Raw genomic sequence first — 22,978 nt, 5'->3', positions numbered from 1 at the left:
CAATATTCACCTTTTGCAAAACCTCATGTTTCAAATTTTTCTTCCCTTCCTTCTCATTTCTCCTTTTCCCATTTCTCCCCTTCCCAAGGCAGCAAGCAATCCAATATAGGCTACACATGTGCAATTCTTTTATTTTTCATATTTGAAATATTTTTTCATATTTCTTCAAATTATCTCATATTTCAAATCCTTCAAAATTTCATATTTGTCATGCTGTGCAAAAAAGTTGGATTAAAAGGGGAAAAAACACAAGAAAGGGAAAAAAAAAGCCAAGCAAACAAATAACAATAAAAAAGGTAAAAATATGCTTTGGTTTACATTCCGTCTCCATAATTTTCTCTCAGATTGTGGATGCCACTTTCCATCACAAGTCTTTTGGAATTGCTTTGAATCACCTCATTGTTGAAAAGAGCCAACAATTGATCATCACATAATCTTGTTACTGTCATAATGCTTTTCAAGTGATCAAGTAATCAAGTTTTCAAGTGCTACCAGAACTATCTATCATCATCCCCCTACATCCTCATCCCAGACTTAGATGACTCTTTTAAGTAAAAGTCCCATTGGTTTTTTTCCCCTTTATCCTTCTGTATCATTCTTACCTATATGAGGCTAGCTCATTGGGGCTCTGGGCTTCAGACTCAGAAGCTTGCACTCTGCTCAGCTGTGGAAGGGAGAGGAAATAGGTGATGAAAAGTTTATCCTCTAAGCCCTCTAGAGTTTCCTTAAACTCTAGTGCAGCAGTGACTTCCCATAAAGCCTGTGTTTCCTGAAGAGAAATGAGAGAAAACAACTGGGTTCACTTTCATCCAAGGCCAGAGAGATGGGGTTACTAGTAATTAGCTGATCAAAGAATAAGTATTGGGTCTTAGACTCACTTTGGCAACTGGAAGGATTGGGTCCTGAGATTTAAGCCGTAACTTTGTCTCTTTTTTCTGGCCCATGTTGCAACGGAGGAGAACAGGTAGCACCAAGATGGCAAGGCAAGCATCATTACCAAATAATCTCCACAGCTCTCTGATATCCCTACAGGGGAAAGACAAGGATCCAAACCCTAATGTCAAGAGTCCACTTGACAGAGACACAAGTACAAAGAGTAGATATTTGGGCAAAACTTCATCAGTTACCCAGAAAAGTTACTTCTCTTAGGGATCTGAATTCAAAAAAATCAATAAAGATTTATTAAGTGACTATTGTGAGCCAAGCACTGTGTTAGATAATATCGAGAATACAAAAGCAGAATGAAATAGTTCCTGCTCTCAAGGAGTTTATTGTACACAGAGGAGTAAATGTTGTTGATTCATTTAAGTTATATCTGATTTTCCATGACACCATCTGGGGTTTTCTTGGCAGAGATAGTGGAGTGGTTGGTCATTTCATTCTCCAGCTCATTTTACAGGTGAGGAAAGTGATGTAAACAGGGTTAAGTGACTTGGCCAGGGTCACATACCTAGTAAGTCTATTTGAACTCAGGAAAATGTGTTTCTGATTTCAGGCTCAGCACTTTATTCAGTGCCATTTAGCTGCCCATGTTAAGTAGGTACAAAATTTATGAAATAAATGAGAGTAAACGGGAGGGAGAAAAGTATGAACAGATAGAAAGGATTCATATTGTAGGCAAGCCAATAAGTTGAAATAAGGAATTCTAAAAGACAGAGGTGAGAAGGGAATGTATTCTAGTCATGGGCAGTCTAGGCAAACATACAAGAAAGAAATAAAATCTCCTGTGTGAGGAACAGTATGGAGACCAGCTTGGCTGGAAGGGAAAGTATGCGAAGGAGAATAGAGAATGACAAGATTGGAATAAATAGGTCAGAACTAAGATATGAAGTGTTATAAATGCCAAAAAGGAGAGTCTGAATTTGATCCCAGGGGCAATAGTGAACAAACCTTTGCTGCTTTTTTTTTGAGTAAGGGAATAAATAATATTGTCAGATCTACCCTTTAGGGAAATCACCTTGACAATTGAATGGAGGACAGATTGGAGAGGGAAGATGATTTTTGAGGCAGGGAGACCAACTTTCTAATTTAAAATAGGTATGACAAATATGGGAACATGTTTAAAAGAATTGCACATGTTTAACCTATATCAGATTGCCTGATGTTTTAGGGAGAGGAAGAGAGGGAGAAAAATTTATTCATTCTATTAACCTTTGCAATGTAGGCTTTCTTTCAATGGAAATTTATTGTTTCATATTTTGAATCTTCTCTTATGTTCTGCTGTGCAATTTTCCCTCCTTTTTGTTTTTTGTTCTTTTTCTATTTTGAATTTAAGTTTTAAATAAATAAGTTTTTCAGAAAAGGTATTAAGATTGTCCTTGAGAATTAATTGATTCAAGGGACTAAACACTTGCTTCCTGATTGCTTAGATTGAAAAAAAAAAAAGTCAAGATATAAGGAGTTACATGGCTCTGGTAGATGATAAGAAGAGATAAGAAGATAATAAGAGAGGGAGATAACTTGCATCCAACTGAATCAATGGTATATTGTTTTTTGGGTTTTTTGGTTTTAACAAGATAATTATGTATCTAAAAGGATTAGCAACTTATACACAGTAAATTTGTAGTTTCATATGCAATCATATTTTTATTGTACTATTATGGAAATGTTTTTATTATTACATAAATTTTAAAAAGTTAATTAAAAATAAATTTAATTTTTTAAAAAAAGTATATTCTTGTTGAATATCCATACTCTATTATGACTAAGTAAATGTTTCTTAACTGTCAGATATTCTACATCTCTCAATTCATTCTAATTTCAATTTTGAGCTAATACTGGTCTAAATCAGATCTGACCTATTATCATAGCAAAGAGAAAGAAGAAAGGGACATAGGAAAATACACTTTGGGCTACAACTACAATGGGCATGATATAGATGATGACAAAACAAAGGAGGCTGAAAAGGAACAGTCAGGATAGGTAGGAGTAGAACCAAGAGAGAACAGTATCTTGAAAACCTAATTGATAGTATCCAGAAGGAGAGGATAGTAATAGAATCAAATGTTGCAAATCCATTTCCATTCCCAGATAATATAAGTTTATCCTTCATGATCCATAAGTGCGTGTACTCTTCCTTTTGTTTGGATAACTATGTGAAAAATGGCTTGAAGGGACAGGGGAAGTGGAGATAGACTGAAAGGCTGTTTACAAAGACAGTGAAAATGAGAGATATTTTAGAGGTAGAATCAGTGTGATTGAAAAAAAAATACTAATTGAATGAGAAGGGAGAAGAAAGAAGAAATTTAAAGATAACAGAGGAAAGGGAAGAATGGTGAAAATATTATAGAAATTTAGAAATAAGGAAAGGGTCATGTTTGAGGAAGATTACAACAAGAGTAGCTTTAGACATATTAAATCTGAAATATTGATCCAAGAAGTAATATTTTGCAAGCAAATGGAAATACAGGGCTAGAGATGTAGAAGACATTTGAATAAAAAATTGGATATTGAAGCTGTAATAATAAATGAAATTTCCATGAAAAAAGAATATCAATAGAAAAGAAAAGAGGGGAGAAGAACAGAAACTTGGGGGACATGACATCAAGGGGACAGAAGGAGGATGCCAGAAGAAGCAGCAGAGAAGACAAAATAGCGGATCTCACTATTAACCAGATACTAATTGAGAAAGAAAAGGGAAATCTTCCCAATTTTAGATAAGAGTGTCTTGAGAAGTGTTAAAAGTTTTCAGTAGGAGATTCCAATCTTTAGACTGAGCTATTTTTCTATTTCACAACCAACTAACTTTATCAAGGAAGTCCAGACAGTATTTATTTCTTTTTTTAAAAGTGGAATGAATTAAAACAAAATTCCTTTGGAGACTTTTCTTGAGCAATTTTGTATTAAGCCTAGGGATAACTGGAGGGAAAGGGAATCACCACCCTAGAGGGACAACTCACTCATCTTGTCTTGTCAAAGAAGAAGGGAAAAGAAATATACATAGTATAAGAGGGAGAGGGTGAAGTTGTGCTTACTTGTCATATGGAAGTGGGTTTTTCAGGAGGCAGGGTACCACAATTTTTGGAGCCAGCTTGGTCAGCTGCTGGATTGTAGCTGTAAGTTCCTTTCGTACTAATTCATCTTTTAAGGAATGCAACATTTCCACCAGGATGGTAAGGAGACCTGGGATCTACCAGCACACCAGGGAAATACAGAATGACTTTACTTTAACTTATAACCAATCAATCAGTCAATTAACAAGTGATTAATTAAGGTTCTGCTATGTGCCAAGCACTGTGCTGACTGTTGGGGATACAAAGACAAAGGTGAATCTCTGCCCTCAAGGAATGTACATTCTATCAGGAGAGAGAATAAGGATATTGATAATTATACACAAATTATACACAAAATAAGGTGGGGAATGGAGGACTAGAAGGGGGGGGAATCAGGAAAGTTTTCATGTATGGTGATGATATGGTATGATAGGTGATCAATCATGTTGTCTTGCCTCCATCAGTAAATACTTAATACCTGCTTCCTATATTTATATACAACTTCATATCATTACTAATTTCTATTTCATTATTGATTGGAATGATTTATAATTAAAATTCCAACAATTGACACTTTTTCCTGGGGTCCATCTGGGCTGTAAATTGGAACTTTTATGCCTAGAGTAAGGCATCCCCATGGTAGAAAGGTACTGGATATTTCCCTCTGGAAAAAGGACAGAGAGACTTCAGGACATTCTGTAGGAGAAGCCTGGAGAGGGGTGTCGGGGTATGAGATAGAGGTAGGGCAGAGGAAGAGTTCTTGCTGCCTACCATTTGGTAGCTTCCTTCTTTAATTATTACTAAATAGGACATCAAGCATTTTTGTTTCTAAATTGCTGAAGGACTGCCAAGAACTGTCAGCATCTCCAAAATTTAGTACCTTCTGGATTTGGGGCTCTTGGACAAACCCCTGATCACCACACTCTCGTTACAGCTCTGCTACTCCATTATCATTTGCCATGGATATTCCCACAATCTTCATTCATGGTGGAGGGCTGCAAATGTGGAAAACCTCATGTGCTGCCCTGAAACACACAACTTTACCTCATCTTTGACTCTGGCCCCATTGAATTCCACCACCATCCTCAATACAGACACAATAGACTGAGGGCAAGTGACTCTGTCCACTATACAGTCAGAGGCAGTATACAGAAAGGTAAGCAGTTCCCGGAGTGGCAGATAGTTAAAAATGAGCTGAAGAAAAAGAAGAAAAGAGTAGGTCAAAATCCTAAGAAAAGCAAACATCTCTTGGAATTGCCATAACTCTGGTTAAAATGGCAGCCACAGCTATGGGCCTTGTTTTATTTTTGAAGAAACCTGGACTTTTTCTCCAATTGAGTGGTGCAGTGAGGCTGACCAAATAAAAATTTCCCCTTATTCAATCATTTATCCAAGATGAAAAGGATCTCAAACGTTGTCTAGTCTCACACTTCAATAAAATGAGACTTGGAGAGGTTAGTTGATTTGTACAAAATCAGTGTCAGGAGATAAAAATGAAAGCACACAGCTTGTTGATTTATGTCAAAGAAGGAGATCTCCATACTGGGGGTTCCCTGCACCAGTAAAATTACAAATCTGGACCCCACAAAAATAGGAAAAGGGGGAAGGTGAATCACTAAAATTTCCTAAACTCTCTTAATTCTGATGCCTCCATCTTTGGTTATGTCTTATTTAACCTGTACAAGGGATAGAGCACTGACCCTGGTTATCAGAAGGACTATAGTTCTAATCTAATCTCAGACCTGTATGACCCTGGGCAACTCATTTGCCCCTGTTTGCCTAAGTTTCCTCATCTGTAAACTGGAGAAGGAAATGTCAAATTACTATAGTATCTTTGCCAAGAAAACCCCAAATGGGTTCATCAAGAGTCTGGATATAACCAAAATGACTCAACAACATTACCTGCATTTAGCTTGTTTGTACTTGTTAGTTTACTCATTCTCTTTCCTATTAGGTTTTTGAGATTAAGAGCAGGAACTTCTTTTGCTTCTTTTTATATCCCCAGTACTTAGTACAGTGCCTACCACATAGTAGGTGCTTAATAAATATATATTTACTTACAGGCTAATTTATGACCATTTTACCTATGTTCATCACTCATTGACTATTCTCTCCTAATAATAAAGACTTCGGCACTCTTTATTTACTATTTGGTGCCTGGGCAGGCATAATTGGAACTGCCCTGAGCCTTCTTATCTGAGCAGAACTTGGCCAGCCTGGGACTCTGATCAGTGATGATCAAATTTATTATGTAATCATCACAGTCCATGCCTTTGTAATAATCTTCTTCATAGTAATTCCTATTATGATCGGAGGTTTTGGCAAGTGATCAGTGCCACTAATATAATAATTGGAGCTCCAGATATAGCATGCCCCTGAATAAATAACATGAGTTTCTGGCTGCTCCCACAATCCTTTTTACTACTTCTGGTGTCTTCAACAGTTGAAGTGGGTGCAGGAACAGGATGAACAGTTTACCTACCTCTAGCAGGCAATCTCACCCATGCAGGAGCATCCTTAGATCTAGCCATTTTCTCGCTTCATCTAGCAGGAGTCTCCTCTATCCTAGGGGCTATTAATTTTATTACAACAATTATTAATATAAAACCCTCTCCAATATCCCAATATCAAGACACCATTATTTGTTTGATCTGTGATAATTACAGCCTGCCAGTCTTAGCAGCCGGTATTACAATACTTTTAACAGACCACAACCTAAACACAACATTCTTCGACCCTGCTGGGGACGGGATTTTATGACCATAAAATCCCAGAAGGGATAAGGTCATGTTTCTCTGTCATTGAAACAGACATCCTGAGTATATAATTATATTTTAGGAAGCTTGTTCTCTACTCATCTAAAAGGAAAAGAGTATAAAAATTGCTGGAGGCATATGGGGGAAAATATGGACCAAAGACAGCTGTAAGGAACAATAAAGGGCCATGGTTTTCCTGACCACTGTACTCCATGATGTAATAAGGGTTTGGATAACAGTTTTTGCTGCCAGTGATTATGGCTTTAAAGAAAAACTTAAACCCTCTTTAAAGACACCATGTGACTGAGAAGTCACACAGGAGTTCCTGAGTAGGATTGGCTGTGACCATGGCCTACATTCATTCCATTGCAGTCTCCCTGGTACAGTGCTCCAAATAGCCCTGAGCTTCATCCACTAGTTTTAACCAGCTCCCTCCCTAAGAAAGCTTTAAATTACACAGAAATAGGTTGACTCCATAGTGGAATGAGCAGTGGATGATTGATTGTCTCTGATTAGTCACCTGAATGAATCTAGAATCTGGACTCCGGTCTCATGGTCTGGGTCTTTGGACTCCAGATTTCTTGTCTTAAAATATGATATTCTCTTTCTCTTTATTTTATACATGTACACATAACCATACACACATATATGTATAGTTCTTCAGTTGTGTCCTAGTTTTTGTGACCCCATTTGAGGTTGTCTTGGCAAAAACATTGATTTGTCATATCCTACTCAAGTTTATTTTACAGATGAAGAAGTTAAAGCAAAGAAGATTAAGTGACTTGCACAGGATCATGCAACTAGCATCTATCCATCATATCACTTAGTTGTCCCTAATCTATCTGTCTATATCTATCCATCCATCCATCCATCCATCTAGCTAAGTAGCTATGAATATATTTATTGAGATGCAGCATGGCAAGTTACAAGAGGACCAGCATCAGAGTAAGAAATCAGGATACAATGGCAAATAATCTGTATTTACACTTAGAAAGACTGGGTTGAAATGTCAGCTTTCCCATTCACTATCTGTGTGACTTTGGAAGTCATGTTGCCTTCATGTATTTCAGTTTCATCATCTATATGAAGGAGGAGTGGGTAGGGAGAGAGATGAGCTCTAATACTTCTTCTAGTTCTGTATGTAAGATTCTGAAACTTTCATTCAGGTTCTGATTTTGACACAGACTGATTACACTAATCTAGGCAAGTTACTAAATCTCTCAGCCCCCCAGTAACTCTCTAAGACTGGAAACTGCAGAATAATTATTGGTCTGCATTGTGGAACAGGAGTTTCCTTTCTGTAAATTCCCTAAATGAATGAAAGCACAAGTCTGGAGTAGGAAAAAAACTACCTTCTGTTTCTCTCTAATATATGTATGTATGTGTATATACACATATATACACATACATATATATATGTATATATCAGTATGTATGTATACACACATATTTATTTAGAAGCCAATTTATTGATGTATATGTTGAACCTGCTCTTCAAGCCAATTTCCAATTGAATGTTTTTTTTGGTCATGAACCCTTTGGTCCTTACCTTTGCAATGTCAACGGGCATGAGGTTAGAAGCCTTGGCTTCTACATCATCGGTCAATGGGTTGTTGCCTTCCTTTTCTGTGACTACTGAAAAAGAATTCAGTCAGGTTTAAGAGATTATTCACCTTACTTGCTTTACTCCATCTGCTCCTTTCATGCACAGAAGCAAGTCACAAAGTCTAGGATTGGACTAGTTTGACAGTAGATAACAAAGATACTGCATAGCTTGCCATTACCTTCTCCAGCTCATTTGACAGATGAGAAAACTGAGTCAAACAGGGTTAAGTGACTTGATTCAGGATCACATAACTAGTTAGCGGCTGAGGCTGGATTTGAATTCAGGAAAATAAAATTCCTGACTGGGCCTGGAATTCTATCTACTGTGCCAGCTAAATGCCTTTGGGATTAGTATACATAGTACAAATACACACATACATACATGCATGATACATTTGTATATATGCACATACATATAATGCAGATACTTATATATACTATATATACACCTACCTACACATCTACACACATACATACCTGTGTGGTATTTGTCCTTTATTCTAGAAGAGGACTATGACAACAGGAAGGTGATATTATGACATTAAAGTGAATTGGTTTTGAGTGAGGAAGGGCTGTTCAGGGTCCCTTGCCTCACTTTCCCCTCTAGAGTCATCTGTGCCCAGAGGCCAGATATAGATCAGGATGACTAGAGATGGTCCTGGATACATTGGGAGACCTTGTCCTTTTTAAGCTAAAATCTTCATCAGGTCTCTTCAACAGGTTATGTATTGAAAGAATTTGAGCAAGGAAGGTGGTATGATCAAATACTTAATATAAGACAAATCAAAAGAGCTCAAGAAATGAGGCAATTCTTGAATCCTTGAATACTTGTCTTACTTAGCTGCAATCTATAGTGGGAAGGGATGGGAATAATATTAACAGGTTCTGTGCTAAATGCTTTTGACAATTAAATATTATCTGGGGGGCAAATACTATTAAACTTTCAGTAAGTATAACAACCCTAGAAAGCAAGTACTATTAAAGTTTCTCATTTAAAAAATGGGAAAACTGAGATAAACAAGTAACCTGCCAAAGATCACACAAATAGGAAGTGTCTGAGGCTAGATTTGAATTCACATCTTTTTAATTCCTGGGCCAGTTCTATATCCACTCTACCACCTCAAGTTTTGCGTATAGCTTTTAGAATATACCAGAGAAAGGTTTTCAGTTCACAAAGAACTGAACAAAGTTCAAAGAAAGAACAAAGAAAGGGGGACATAGATGGTGCAGTAGATAGAGTGCCAGCCCTGAAATCAGGAGGTTCTGAATTCAAATCCAGCCTTAGATACTTCCTTAACACTTCCTAGCTGTGTGACCCTGGGCAAGTCACTTAACCTCAATTGCCTCAGGAAAAACAAAACAAACAAACAAACAAAAAATCTTTCCCTTTTACCTTCCTCTTCCCCTTTCCTTTCTTATGTTCCTCCTATTAATAATTGTGAGGACTTAAGTTTTGATGTCAGTACTCCTCAAAAGCTCTTACCTGAAAGCATATTATTCTGATTTCCTTGAAGCACAGAGGTGATCGTATTAGAAGCCCAGTGGCGAATAGATGGCAGTTGGTCAAAGCATCGGGGAACCAGGGCACCAGCAAAAAAGCCAAGACATGGGAGAATTCGAACTTCCTAAATTAGAAAAGAAGATTAGAAGTTCTTAGTTTTGTGTAAACTACATGAAAGGATGACCAAATTGAAGCAAGTGGAAAATTTTCCTGCATACTTAGCGTTTCCCCAACCTTGATCTGATTAAACTTTAGAATTGTTCCTATTCTGGGAACAATCACAATAGAGTGGCAGAAATAAATTTAAGAAAAGAAAAATAAAATCATTACCTTTTTATGGGAAACAAGTTTCACATAGGAAGTAAAATAAGTAGCTTTGCAAAAAATGATCATTTGTATTTACTAACTCCCATGTGGACTACTAGTGTGTTTCCCTGCCTCAAGTATCTCCCCACTACAGTCCATTCCCCAGAGCATCTGGTAAGATGATCTTAAAGTACATGGTCTGATTATGTTATCTCTCTCCCCTACTTCAGTGCTCCTTATCACCTCCAGTAACAAATATAGAATCCTCCCTTTGGCATTCAAAGTTTTTCATAATTTGACTCCTCTCATCTTCTTGATCTTCTACATTTTACTTCATATGCTCACATTTTTCCTACAAAAGACAAACATATTCTTTGATCCAATGATATTGGTCTCCTTGTTTTTCCTAGAACAAGATCTCCATCTAACGCTAGACATTTTAACTTGTCTCTCTGCTTGAGTACTCTTCCCTCCTGGTTTCCCTGACTTCCTTCAAGTCACAATTCAAACATCTTTCTATAGAAAGATTTTCCCATTCCTTCTTAAATCTAATGTTTTTCCTCTGTTTTCTCCACTTTTATATATGTAGCTTGTTTGTACCTAGTTGCAGTATGGCACAGCAATTACTTAATAGGGATAAATAGAATTATATATAGTAATAAATTAATATACATAAAATGCTACATAAATCTTAAAATGCTTTATGAATGCTATTCATTATTAGGTATTAGGGACAGTCAAGAGGCACAATATATAAAATGCCAGGTTTAGAGTTAAGACTAACTAACTGGCTGACTAATATCAACTGCTAATGATAAAGGGAATTATACTGGTGAGAGACCCAAGCCACACTCAGTCGCTCCAGTTTAATTCTAGAACCTTAAGAAAATGTAGCAGCCATGCTCTTGAACCAGATGTGCCAGTCAGAAGGGGAAAGAAGTTCTAGAGCTGCTACTATAGTTTCATAGAGTCCTTTTGAGATTTTGTAGTTTAATTCTCTTATCTTTACAGTTGAGGAAATTGAGGTCAGGAGGATTAAGTTATTTCCTTAAGAGCATACATGTAAGTAAGTAAGTAACAGAGCCAAGTTTGGGGTTCAACCCAAACCTCTGAATACTGAAAGAATATTCTTTCAACTGTTGAGGTGGTACCTGCGACAGAAAGAGGAAAGTTGCATATTAGCTTAGGATAGAAAGAGAATGGTTTCTGTTTTGGAATGTTTAATTTATAATGTCTATAGAATAACCAGTGGGAAATGTCCAAGGGTGATGCGAGAAGTGAGGTTAGGAGAGCTATTCTCGCATCTGGGAATTATTCTCCTAGCAGAGTTAAACAAAATCATGGGAACCGATGAGGTAACCAGAAAAAAGTATGTAGAAAAAATACAGCCACTGAGACTGGTTCTCTAATATCAACGCTATTGAAAAGCCTTTGAAAAAGTTATCTGTAGTTCCATAGATAATTTTTAAAATAATCACATCCCTTGTGGGGAAATTGGGACACCAATGCAGTGTTGGTGGAATTGTGAATGGAGAGCAATTTGGAGTATGCCCAAAGGCTATCAAACTGTGCATACCCTTCACTCCAGAAGTCTCACTACTGGCTCTGTATCCCCAAGACATCATAAAAGAATACAAAGATCCCACATGTGCAATAATGTTTGTAGCAGCCCTTTTTGTAGTAGCAAGGAACTGTAAATTGAGTGAATGCCCATCAGCTAGGCAATGGCTGAGTAAGTTATGATATATGAATATAATGGAATATTATTGTTCTGTAAGAAAAGAGGAATAGGCTAATTTCAGAAAAGCCTGAAAAGACTTAAGTGAACTGACACTGAATGAAGTGAAGACAACCATGAGAAGATTGTACACAATGCCAAGAAGATTATGTGATGATCAACTGTGATAGACTTGGCTCTTTTCAACAATGAGGAGATTCAAGGTAATGCCAATATACTTGTGATGGAAAGAGCTATTCACCTTCAGAGAGCTATGGAGACTGAATGGAAATCAAAGCATAGTATTCTCACATTTTTGTTGTTGTTTGCTTGTTTTTTTTCCTTGTGTTTTTCCCTTTGGTTCTGATTTTTTTTTTTTGCACAGTATAACAAATAAGGAAATATATTTAAAAGAATTGCCCATATTTAACCTATATCAGATTGCTTGCTTTCTTGGGGAAGAGGGAGGGAAGAAGGAGAGGGAGAAAAATTTGGAACACAAGGTTTTGCAAGGGTGAATGTTGAAAACTATTTTTGCATATATTTGGAAAAATTAAATACTATTAAAAGAAAAATATCATATCATCTAGCTTCCATATAGAAAAATGGAAAACATTAATATTTTACATTAATTTGTTTGCTCTTTTTTTCTGTGGTTAGCTTCTTTGTTCAAGGAATATTTATTTAGCATCTGCTAGGTTTTCTTGGTAATGTAATTAAGAGACTGTAACTGAATGTCCACATGAGAAAGTTTTTAAAAATAAAAAGCTTTTAAAAGAAGAGAAACATCATAGAAAGTAGCTCCTAGCCATTTAAGATCTTTGTTCTAAAAATTAGTTTTAAAAAAAAATTCAAAAAGGTCTATCAACCGGAACTGGATTTTGGTATAGACAAAGTAGACTAACGAATAACATTAGGGGAAAGAGTGGTGAAAGGTTTTTTGAGGTACAATCAGAAATACTCTGCTGGACAGGACTTTTCGCATAGTAGATGCTGGGCTGTGGTCTCTTTCAGTGGTTACCAAGTTTGACATGTAAGGAGAGATTCCTTTGAATACTTCCATTACACATGCACTATCAGTGCCAGAAATTGCTGCTTCCTATTAATATAGTTGACATATTTTGTGATGATATAGTAGAAAGGATCCTAAGTTTGAGTCAGAAAATTTTTTTTTGAATCCTGATTCTGCCCCTTACTTTTGTCTAGTCACTTTAACCTTCAGATTTTACCTTTATCATCTATAAATGAAGGGGTTAAGCCCTTCTCTAAATCTATGGTCCCATGACTAAAATTGATTACATGTGTTAAGGTGAAGTCATAGAAGTAACAAAAGATAATAAGATAACAGATTACCAAGTGGAAGAAACCTTGGGTACCATCTAACTGAACCCTTTTTTACAGATGAGGAAATCAAGGTATAGAGGGGTTGGGTTTGTCCAGAGTCACACAGATATTAAATAGCAGTCAGATATTCAAACTTTCCCAATCCTTTCCATTATATAACCTATAATTCCATTCATAATTTCCTAACCTTGCTTGGCTCAGAACACAGTAGAATTTTTTCAATTCTCTATGCTCTACTGACAAAATGGCTTTTTTATGAGTTTAAGATGTTTTTAGAGCAGCAATCTGGAAAGCACAGTTCTTAAAACCTTCTGATTTGGACAATGAATTACTCTCTTTCTGGATGGCAGAACTGGTTTTTTCCACATAGGTGCCCATGTACAATGAATCTCTCCCAATTTCAATTCTCACAATATAGCTCAAAACTAGACTGGTTCTTATACGTCTGACTCTTCCCATAGATAAACCTGTACCTCACCTCAGATGTATAATAGAAAGAGAAGAGCAGCTGGCTTAATCTCATTGCTCCCATGCGCAGCACTGGGTTCTCTGATCCCAGCCACTTGGAAAGGTGCTGTGGATGAGAGGAGATTAATTAATATATTAACAAACAAAAATTTATTAAGTGGCTGTTTATATATATGTTAGGGATTATATTAAGCAATGGGAATACAAAGACAAAAAATGGAATATTCCCTGCTCCCAAAAAGTTTGTATTCTATTAAAGATGACATATATCCATATCTATCTTTATATATATGTACACATATACATGTATGTATGTGTGTATGTACACACAAATAATGTATATATACATATACACACATGTACGCAAACAAACATTCCTGAGGCCAGGAAATCCATGTTACCTCTTATTTTGTGTTTACATTGTATGTAATGTTTTTTTCCTCAATAGTGTTTTATTTTTCTAAATATACATAGAGATAGTTTGCAACATTTATTTTTGTAAGATTTTGTGTTCCAAATTCTTCCCTCTCCTTCCTTTACTTCCCCCTTCCCCAAACAGCAAGCAATCTGATATTGGTTAAATGTGTGCAATCCTTTTATACATATTTCCATATTTGTCATGTTGTACATGAAAAATAAGACCGAAAAGGAAAAAAAACAAAGAAGCAAATAAATAAAGGTGAAAATATTATGCTTCAATCTACATTCAGTCTCCATAGTTCTCTGTTTGGATGTACATGGCATTTTTCATCCCAAGTCTCCTGGAATTGTTTTGAATCACTGCATTGCTGAGAAGAGCCAAGTCCAACACAGTTGATCACCATATTATCTTGCTGTAAGATTATTATATAAATATGCATACATATATTGGATTTAACATATATTTTAACGTGTTTAACATATATTGGATTACTTGCCATCTTTTCCTCAATGACCTCTATCCACCATTAAATTTCTAATCATATATTTAGTATTATTAATCTCAAGAACAAATATGTCTATGCAAATTTCTAACCTCAACTGATTATTTAAATAATCTTATAATTACTGGTATGTGTATAAGAAGTATGAAATGTCCCAGGTGTTTGAGATGGGACTACCAAACTTTAGCATTTTTAAAGTTGTTAAATCTCAAAATCCTCTAAGGAAGGAACACCACTTTATTTGTGTCACCTGCCTCCCATCCCATTCCCTGAAGCATTAATTGAAAAGAAAGGAGATGGGAAGAGGGAAAGGATGTATCCCAGTGCAGGACCAGGGATTAAATTCTATAATTACTCATCAGTCTCCATTATCTTCATCTAAACAAAATTTCCCATACTAATCTCCAGCATTTGACCTCTCATTTTCTTTAATTTTCTTTTCTTTTTTTGTTATCTTCAGTTTAAAAAAAAATATTTTACTGTTACTGTGTACAATGTTGCCTTGGTTCTGCTTACTTCACTTAGCATCAGACTTTTCTGCAATCAGTCTGCTCATCATTCATCATTTTTTATACCATAGTATATAATATTTGGAAACACAAGCACAATATATGTCCACACATATATGTATATTGTATATATGTAGATATGTGTTTATATATACATGTATATGTATATATGTGTATATATATGTATATATATACACATATATGTGTATATATATGTATATATATACACATACACACATGTATCAGCTAAATGATACAGGGGATAGAGTGCTGGCCATGTAGGCCATATAGAAGGAACTGAATTAAAAATCCAGCTTTATATAGTCACTAGCTATGTGACTCTGGGCAAGTCACTTAACCCTATTTGCCTCAGTTTCCTCATCTGTAAAATGAGCTGGAGAAGGAAATGGCAAATTGCTCTAGTGTCTTTGCCTAGAAAACCCCATATGGGATCATGAAGTGTTGAACATAACAACTGAACTACAACATATCCAGAAAAATAAATAGACTACAGAGAAAAGGAGGGTTTTCATTAGTATAGGAAACTCTTGGTGGAAGAAACTCTACCATTTCAGGCTAGCATATACTTTCCAAGTTGTAATCTTAAAATATTGCCTGGAACATGGGCAGGCTAAGTAACTTGGGCAAGGATATTCAAACAGTAGATAATATTAATAGAACTTAAGTTCAAGTTTTTCTGGCTTCAAGACTGGCTCTCAAACTAGACAATGTTATTTGGAAATGTTATGTACAACGTAAACACTTACAAAAAAGAAATAATATGGATTTCCTGGACTTAGAGCTTTGCCTCTAGTCCATCCAAATTATGTGACTATGAACAAGCCACATAGCCTCTGAGTTCTAGGTAGTTCTCTGTTACTTAAACTGCGGAAGGAGATGTCAGCCTACATTAGTAGACAGAGTTTCTTCATCTGGTGGTAATGTACATCAATGAAATTGCAATAATATCATCAATGAAATTCTTATTTCTATCCATAAATGTATAGTAATTTCAGCAAGGGGAAGGCACTAGCATTTAGAAGGATTAGAAAAGATTTGTATTAGAGGCTGAGCTTAAGATGAGCTTTGAAGGAAACTAGTGATTCTAAGAGATGGAGATGAGAAGTAAGAGCATTCCCCATATGAAGTACAGCCTATACTAGTTTGACTGCATAAAGTAGGATAGTAATTATGTTGCAAGTCTGGAAGCGTTGGTTGATCTTTAAATACTTAACAGGAGCTTTTATTTGAAACTTGGATTTACAAAGCCTCAGAATGTCATGGTTAGAATGCTACTCTAGGAGTAACACTTTGGTAGCTCTGTGAGGGATCTTCCCTACGGAAGAGAAAAGACCTAGATGTAACTAGGAAGTTATTTCAATAGTTCTGGTGGCAAGTAATAAAGGTTTGGACTAGGGGTGTTACTGTATGACAAAGCTCAACACCTGGTTGGATATGGAGGTAAAGAAGAGTGAAGAGTTGAGAATGACTGAGGTTGGGAACTTAGATGAATGGTTGATGGCACCTATGATAGAAAGGAAAGTTATGAAAAGGGATAGATTTAGATTGGATAAAAAAGATAATGAATTTTGTTTTAGACATGCTGGGCTTAAGGTGTTTATGGGATAGCTAATGAGAAATTTTTAATAGATAGTTTATGTGGGATTGGACCTTAGGAGAATTATTAGGACTGGGCATATGGATCTGAAAATAATCCTCTTTAGAGGTTATCATTGAATCATGGAAGCTGAAGAGGTAACCAAGAGATACTTTGAGTGGGGAAAAGTAGAGATGAAAGCCTAGAACAGAGATTTGGTATAAATTACAGTTAGGGGATGAGATATGGACAAGGAAACTGAGGAATGACCAAGCAGGTAAAAGAATGGAGAATAGGGGAGAGAGCATAAGGGAGAAAAGGTAGATAGATACACACACAGAAACTGAGAAAGAAAAAGGGGGAAAGGAGAAAGAGAAGAGAGAGACAGAGAGAGACCGATAGAGACAGAGAGACATAGAAACAGAGAAAAAGATAGAAAGAGAGACAGGAGAGAGAGAATGAGAGAGAGAATGAGAGAGAAAGTTAGAGAGAGAAAGAGTGCCAGAGAGAACAAGACAGAGAGAGAGAGAGATACAGAGATACACACAAATACAAAGCCTCTGAGAGTCAGCAACAAAGAAACAAGAGACAGGAAGAGACAGAGTGAGAAAAAAAGTGAGCAGTGTCAGGAAACCCAATTGGGTGATGAAGGAAAGCAAAGTATAAGGCAATAGCTTGAGAAGATGGTAAAATCAAGAGAAAAGATGTCTTCAAGAGAAAAGGAACCAGTAGATAGTAACATATTCAAAACTGGGGAGAAAGGGATGATTGAATGAACAACAAGTGATTTGCCAGCAATATAAAGAAATAGCTCCTCATATCTCCCAAGGATTTATCTCCCACAAATTCATCTTACTTTGAATATCCTGAGTGTAATTTCTGGTGTTGGTTGACTCTCCAGAATGGTCATGATGACATTATCCAAGGCTTCAATTGTTTTTTGGCTTAGGGACTGAAACAAAGAGAGGAATATTATGATGTAATGGGTCCATGAAGAAAAATGCAGAGAACCTGAAGGCATGATACAGAAACGACCTGGATTCAAATTCTATTTTGGTCACTCACTAGCTATGTGTCTCCAGGAAAGTCTTTCAGAGTTGTTTTTTCAGCTGTGAAATGGAGATAATGCTGACATTAAAGGATTAATGTCAGGTTCAAATAAGGTAGATGTTGAGCAACCTTTAACATTCTTTATAAGTGTCAGTTATTTATACTACATAAAAAGAGAACATGAGTAAGAAGGGTTGAGTGAGTTGATCTTAAGAGGAATAGAGTGCTACCAGAATTGAACAAGGAAGTGTCATGGTTCAACTTATGCTTTGGGCACATGTGCCTTTGACATGTATGAAAGATGGAAAAGCGAGAGAGAGAGACAGAGAGAGAAAGAGACAGAGACACACAGAGAGAGACAGAGACGGAGGAAGAGACAGAGAGAGAAAGTATGAGAGACAGACAAAAGAGAGAAAGAGACAGACAAAGGAGAGATGGGGGAGGGAGAGACAAACAGCTAAACAGAGACAGAGAGAAATAGTCAGACACACACACACACACAGAGAGAAAGAGAGAGAGAGGGAGAGAGAGAGAGAGAAAGAGAGAGAGAGAGAGAGAGAGAGAGAGAGAGAGAGAGAGAGAGAGAGAGAGAGAGAGAGAGAGAGAGAGAGAGAAATAGAGAAACAGAGACATACACACATAGAGCAACAGAGAGACAGAGAGACTGACAGACAAAAGAGAGATAGGGGAGGGAGAGACAGACAGGAAGTTAAAGACAGAGGAATAAAGACACACAGAGAGAGACAAAGACACACCCAGAGAGAGAGAGACAGAAAAACAGAGAGGGAGAAAAATAAGACACACACACACACACACAGAGGCAGAGTCAGAGAGACAGGGGAAGGAGAGACAAATAGTCAATAGAGACAGAGAGAAATGGGGAGACACACACACACACACACACACACAGAAAGACCTTGAGACAGGAAATACAATAAGAGACTATTGTACTTGTTCTAATAAGAACTAATTAGGACATTGGGTGAGATGGGGTAAAGCAGGCTGCTCTGATAAGAATGTGGTTCGCGAAAACTCACTTTCATGGTTGTCTTTACTGGTGATTTCCCTTTCAATGAATCATTTGTAGATGGTATCGAGAACACACATTTGAGGCAACTACTGAGGATCAAGTCTATCTCTTCCTCATTCAATGGTGGATATAGTTCCCTGAGTGGAAAGGAATAATATGCATTGTCAAGCTCAGGTTCAAAGTGAAGATACTCATTGCTCTTTGCAGGACAAAACCCTAGGTTTGAAGCTGTGAACTTTGAAGGAATCAATGATCGTCTCTAAATCTTGTATTTTTCATCTATAAAATGGGGTGGCAATACAATGTCTGTACCTTCTCCCTCAGATTGCTGCTACATGACTCAAAACATTGAACCCATTAAATCAGCATGGAGGCAGTATGGTCAAAAGAGCTTTAGCAATCCAGGTTTTAGGGGTAAAATCAAAAAATGTTGGGGAGTAATAAGTATTTTTGCTTAATTTAAGCAGCAAATCTCCACAGTGACCTAGAAAATAGACCACACCAAATTCTGATGAGTAAAGACATGATAAAGTCACAGTATGTAATTTTTTCCAGCCCAAGGCTACTTAGGGAGATAGAGAAGTCTGTGGACAATGGGAAGAAGGAGGAACTGACAAAGACCATGGACAATGGCTGCAACAGACAACATTTCACTGCTCAGGAGTGGAAAGGGTGTTAAGACAAATCAACAGGGCAAAAAGCACCTGGACTGAAAGAAATTTCAGGGGATCCTTGAACAAATTTCAGGTGTAGGAATGAGTACCATTTAGCAGTTCTGTTGCCCATTTCTCAGTTCTGAAAACAGATACAAAGAACTAAAAAAAGGATCTAAGCACAGGCCTTAGCTGAGTACTAAATAAAGAACAAATTCTGGAAATGTAGTCATGTAATTCTGAGCTCAGGAGCAGAGCAGAGACTCAGTTCTAACCTTTAGCTCAGCACATAAGACTGCAGAGAAATAACCTAGACACATGCAGGACCAAAGGGAAGTCAGAAATTCAGTTGCTTTGAACTTGCAGAACCTTCCAGTGGGTAAATACTGAACAAGTCTAGTAGCAGTCTAGTAAAGCACACAAGACAAGACCTGGGTCAGGAATTTGGAGAGCATAGACAAGAAAGGCGAAGGCTAGGACTCTTCCTGGATCACATCTTTTTGGGGATCACTTAAAACTTCCAGGCAGTAGAAAGATATAAAAAGGCAGATGCCCAGGTCAAACATCCCCTATTTCCAGAAACACACATATCCCAGCACTAACATAAAGTCCAAAGTTAAGAATAGGCTTAGAGAATGAGAAGTAGGAGGAGAAGGAGGAGAAGAAAGAAAAAGAAATAGAAGAAGGAGGAGAAAGAGGAGGAGGAGCAGGAAGAAGAAGAAAAAGAAGGAGCAGTTTGCCATTTCCTTCTTCAGCTCATTTGACAAATGAGGAAACTGAGATAAACATGATTAGGTGAGCTTAACCAGGGTCACACAGCTAGAAAATGTCTAATGCTGGATTTGAACTCAGGTTTTCCTGACTCTATCTTGGCACTGTGCAACCTAGCCCTTTTGTAACTTCATATAGGTAATAAATGGCAGAGGGAGAATTTGAATTTAGAACTCTGACTTCAAAATTGAGTCTTTTGTACTACACAAATGCAAGGAGGATGCTTCAGTTCAGATAGCAATGAAGTTTTTCACTAGTCTAGTGGTGTAAAGGAAAAAGCTGGCCTCCAAAGACAGAGAACCCAAGTTCAGACCCTACCTCTCATTCTTATTATTCTGTGTGATTTTGGGCAAGTTAGAACCCTTAGACCTCAGCTTCCTTCTCTGTAAAGTGAGAGGTATTGGACTGGATGACCTCTGCGGTCTCTCATAACTCAAGATCAATTCTTCTAAGAAGCAACTGATTTAGCCAAAATAATTAGTTAAAATTGTTATCAGAAAATAGCCACAGTGGAGCATTTCTGTTTGTCCTTGGAATTCTGTCACCATTCTCTGCTCCCAACTTAATATTATTACAATTTAATTTGAAGGTACTTTTGACTCATTTTTCTGAGTTCTAATCTAGCCCCAGACACTCACTAGCTGTGTGACCCTGGATAACTCATTTAACCATGTTTACCTCAGATTCCTCATTTGTAAAATGAGCTGGAGACTGAAATGGCCACCCACTTTAGTATCTCTGCCAAGAAAATCCTAAATAGGATCATAAAAAGTCAGACATGGCTGAAAAAATGAAACAACTTTTTGAATGCCACCCCCAGGCCAGGATTAGTTTATAGTGACTCCTGGAATCACCTGGAAAAATGCTAGCTGGAGCTTATTCTGTGGCCATGTACTTACCCCAAGTAAGATAGAGCAGTCATGATGTCTGAACAGAATGAGGTGTCTGGGTCCTCCTTGGACTCTACTGCCAGAATTTGCTAGTATTGAAAAATATGGAGAGAAAAAAATAACACAGAGCAAAGTTTGAGAGGAGGAAAAGATACGGGATGGGGATCCTTTTTAGGAAACTGCTGTAATCATACAAGAGGGTGGGAGTTAGGAACTGTATGAAGATGGTTGTTCACCCATGTCCCAGTGCTCCAATTACCTCCTAATTTATATTTTTAATAGTATAAGGACATTTGATGATGGGAGTTCCCTGATCAATTTTATGAGCTCCCTAGTCAATCTGATAAACTTGGGAGTAGATGGTGAGTCTTCTTCATGGAGAGTAAGAATATCCATTAATGCCTTGTTGAAAGGACAGAGTATGATTCTTGACTGGAAAAGAGAGAACTTTGCCCATAGTGATTGGCTGGCTGTATTTTAGAAGAATAAACTTTTGTGAAAAGAGCTACTCTTTTGAAGAAGGTCTATAAAAGTAAGGTGAACTCTTTTTTTCTTTTTTTTTTCCCTAATAAAAGGACATTCCAGAGTGCAGGAGGGTAGACTGGTATTCTTGGAGGGATCAGGGGAAGGAAACTCTTTTTGCCTATATAATATCTTCCTTTCAGGAACTGTCAATGGTTGCCTTAGAGCAAAACCAAAGTTATATATGCTAGGTCATAGCTGTCTTGCCCATTCTACCTTAAAGGTGATTTTCCAGTGGATATGCCAAGAGATCCAAGAGATAGTATTCCTATGAATAGCAAGTCTGTTGGGAAGGATGTTGTCTGTATGGTAATTCCAAAGTGTATTTGCCTTATGGAGAGTTTAAACCACAAGTGACACTATGAATTTATGGAATTCATTGTATTGCCTCAGTAGCAATTTTGAGTTCAGTATCATCCAATTGTAAATGATTTTAGTATTTTTCTATATATTTTATTTGCTTCATTAGCATTCTTTCTTAATATTCTAAATATATTATAAAATTTATTAACAAAGTATATTATATCACATTTTTAAATGATTACTGGTGATAATGTTTTTCTCTTCTTTCTAGTCATGTTAAGCCACCCAAAATAAGCCCATACCAATCTAACTCCTTGTGGATAGTGCTATATCCTGTTACATTCTTGCAACATCAGTCCAACCTTCAAGTTTACACTATTCCAAAGAAGATAAGAATGGACTGTTTTAAAACTTCTCCAAAAACAAATTCCACAACCTTCTAAAATCTTCAATTCCAGCAGTTACAGCATGCCTTTAAATGGGAAGATATCAGGGTTCAAGTCCCCCTTCTTTGTATACTGTTTGTATAATTGTATAATTTGGGTGAATCGCACAGTCTCAGTGACCCAGTCAACTCTCAAAGACTATAAATTTCAGAGTTGATAGAACAGAATTGATAGAGTGAAACCATAAGTGTGGTCAAAAGTAAAAATTATAAAGCTATATTGAGGACAAAGAAAACCTGGCAATTGCTAAGAGAAAAGCTTGATCTGTATTTTTACAAATGTAAATTTCTTTTCTACTCCATACTCCCTCCAGCTTTCTGTTCTTTATAATAAATCTCTTTCTTCCTCTCTTCCCACTGAGTTCCTTCAAGGCAGAGCCCAGAAGTGCTCAATAAATGTTGATTAACTTCAGAGGACATATAATCCAATCCTACCTCTACCCCCCCCTTTAACCTAGGTTGTGTTATGGATAGAGTGCAGTTCTAATTACTACTACTACTACTACTACTACTACTACTACTACTACTACTACTACTACTACTACTACCTTCTCCACCCTATCACCACCACCATCACCATACATAAAAAGAAACTG

The 22,978-nt window shown here is 36.9% G+C and overlaps 1 protein-coding gene and 1 long non-coding RNA gene across 6 annotated transcripts in view; one reads left to right on the top strand and one right to left on the bottom strand.

The window, feature by feature from the left end:
• LOC141566342 (uncharacterized) overlaps positions 1-2,306 on the top strand; it is a 36,383-nt gene extending 34,077 nt beyond the window's left edge. Inside the window, exon 2 of the long non-coding RNA XR_012489285.1 lies at positions 345-2,306. This is a non-coding gene — a long non-coding RNA (uncharacterized LOC141566342). The remainder of the gene's footprint in view (positions 1-344) is intronic.
• Positions 1-22,978, bottom strand: part of LOC141566339 (maestro heat-like repeat-containing protein family member 1) — a 109,113-nt gene that overhangs the window by 28,726 nt on the left and 57,409 nt on the right. For 4 of the 5 annotated variants that reach the window (XR_012489284.1, XM_074310739.1, XM_074310741.1 and 1 more), the window contains exons 17-26: positions 21,122-21,201; positions 18,806-18,935; positions 17,575-17,670; positions 13,700-13,795; positions 9,837-9,978; positions 8,298-8,383; positions 5,037-5,186; positions 3,975-4,129; positions 879-1,026; positions 603-769 (exon numbers count right to left, since the gene is read on the bottom strand). Coding sequence is in view for 4 of the 5 variants with exons in the window: in XM_074310739.1 (XP_074166840.1) it covers positions 603-769; positions 879-1,026; positions 3,975-4,129; positions 5,037-5,186; positions 8,298-8,383; positions 9,837-9,978; positions 13,700-13,795; positions 17,575-17,670; positions 18,806-18,935; positions 21,122-21,201 (1,250 nt within the window). In the remaining variant the exon portion in view is untranslated. The remainder of the gene's footprint in view (positions 1-602; positions 770-878; positions 1,027-3,974; positions 4,130-5,036; positions 5,187-8,297; positions 8,384-9,836; positions 9,979-13,699; positions 13,796-17,574; positions 17,671-18,805; positions 18,936-21,121; positions 21,202-22,978) is intronic. The other variant, XM_074310740.1, reaches the window with a different exon arrangement.

Source organism: Sminthopsis crassicaudata, chromosome 4, assembly GCF_048593235.1.
Source record: "Sminthopsis crassicaudata isolate SCR6 chromosome 4, ASM4859323v1, whole genome shotgun sequence".
Taxonomy (NCBI): Eukaryota; Metazoa; Chordata; class Mammalia; order Dasyuromorphia; family Dasyuridae; genus Sminthopsis; species Sminthopsis crassicaudata.
The sequence above is the reverse complement of the archived record's forward strand: the minus strand, read 5'-3'. Positions and strand labels throughout refer to the sequence as shown.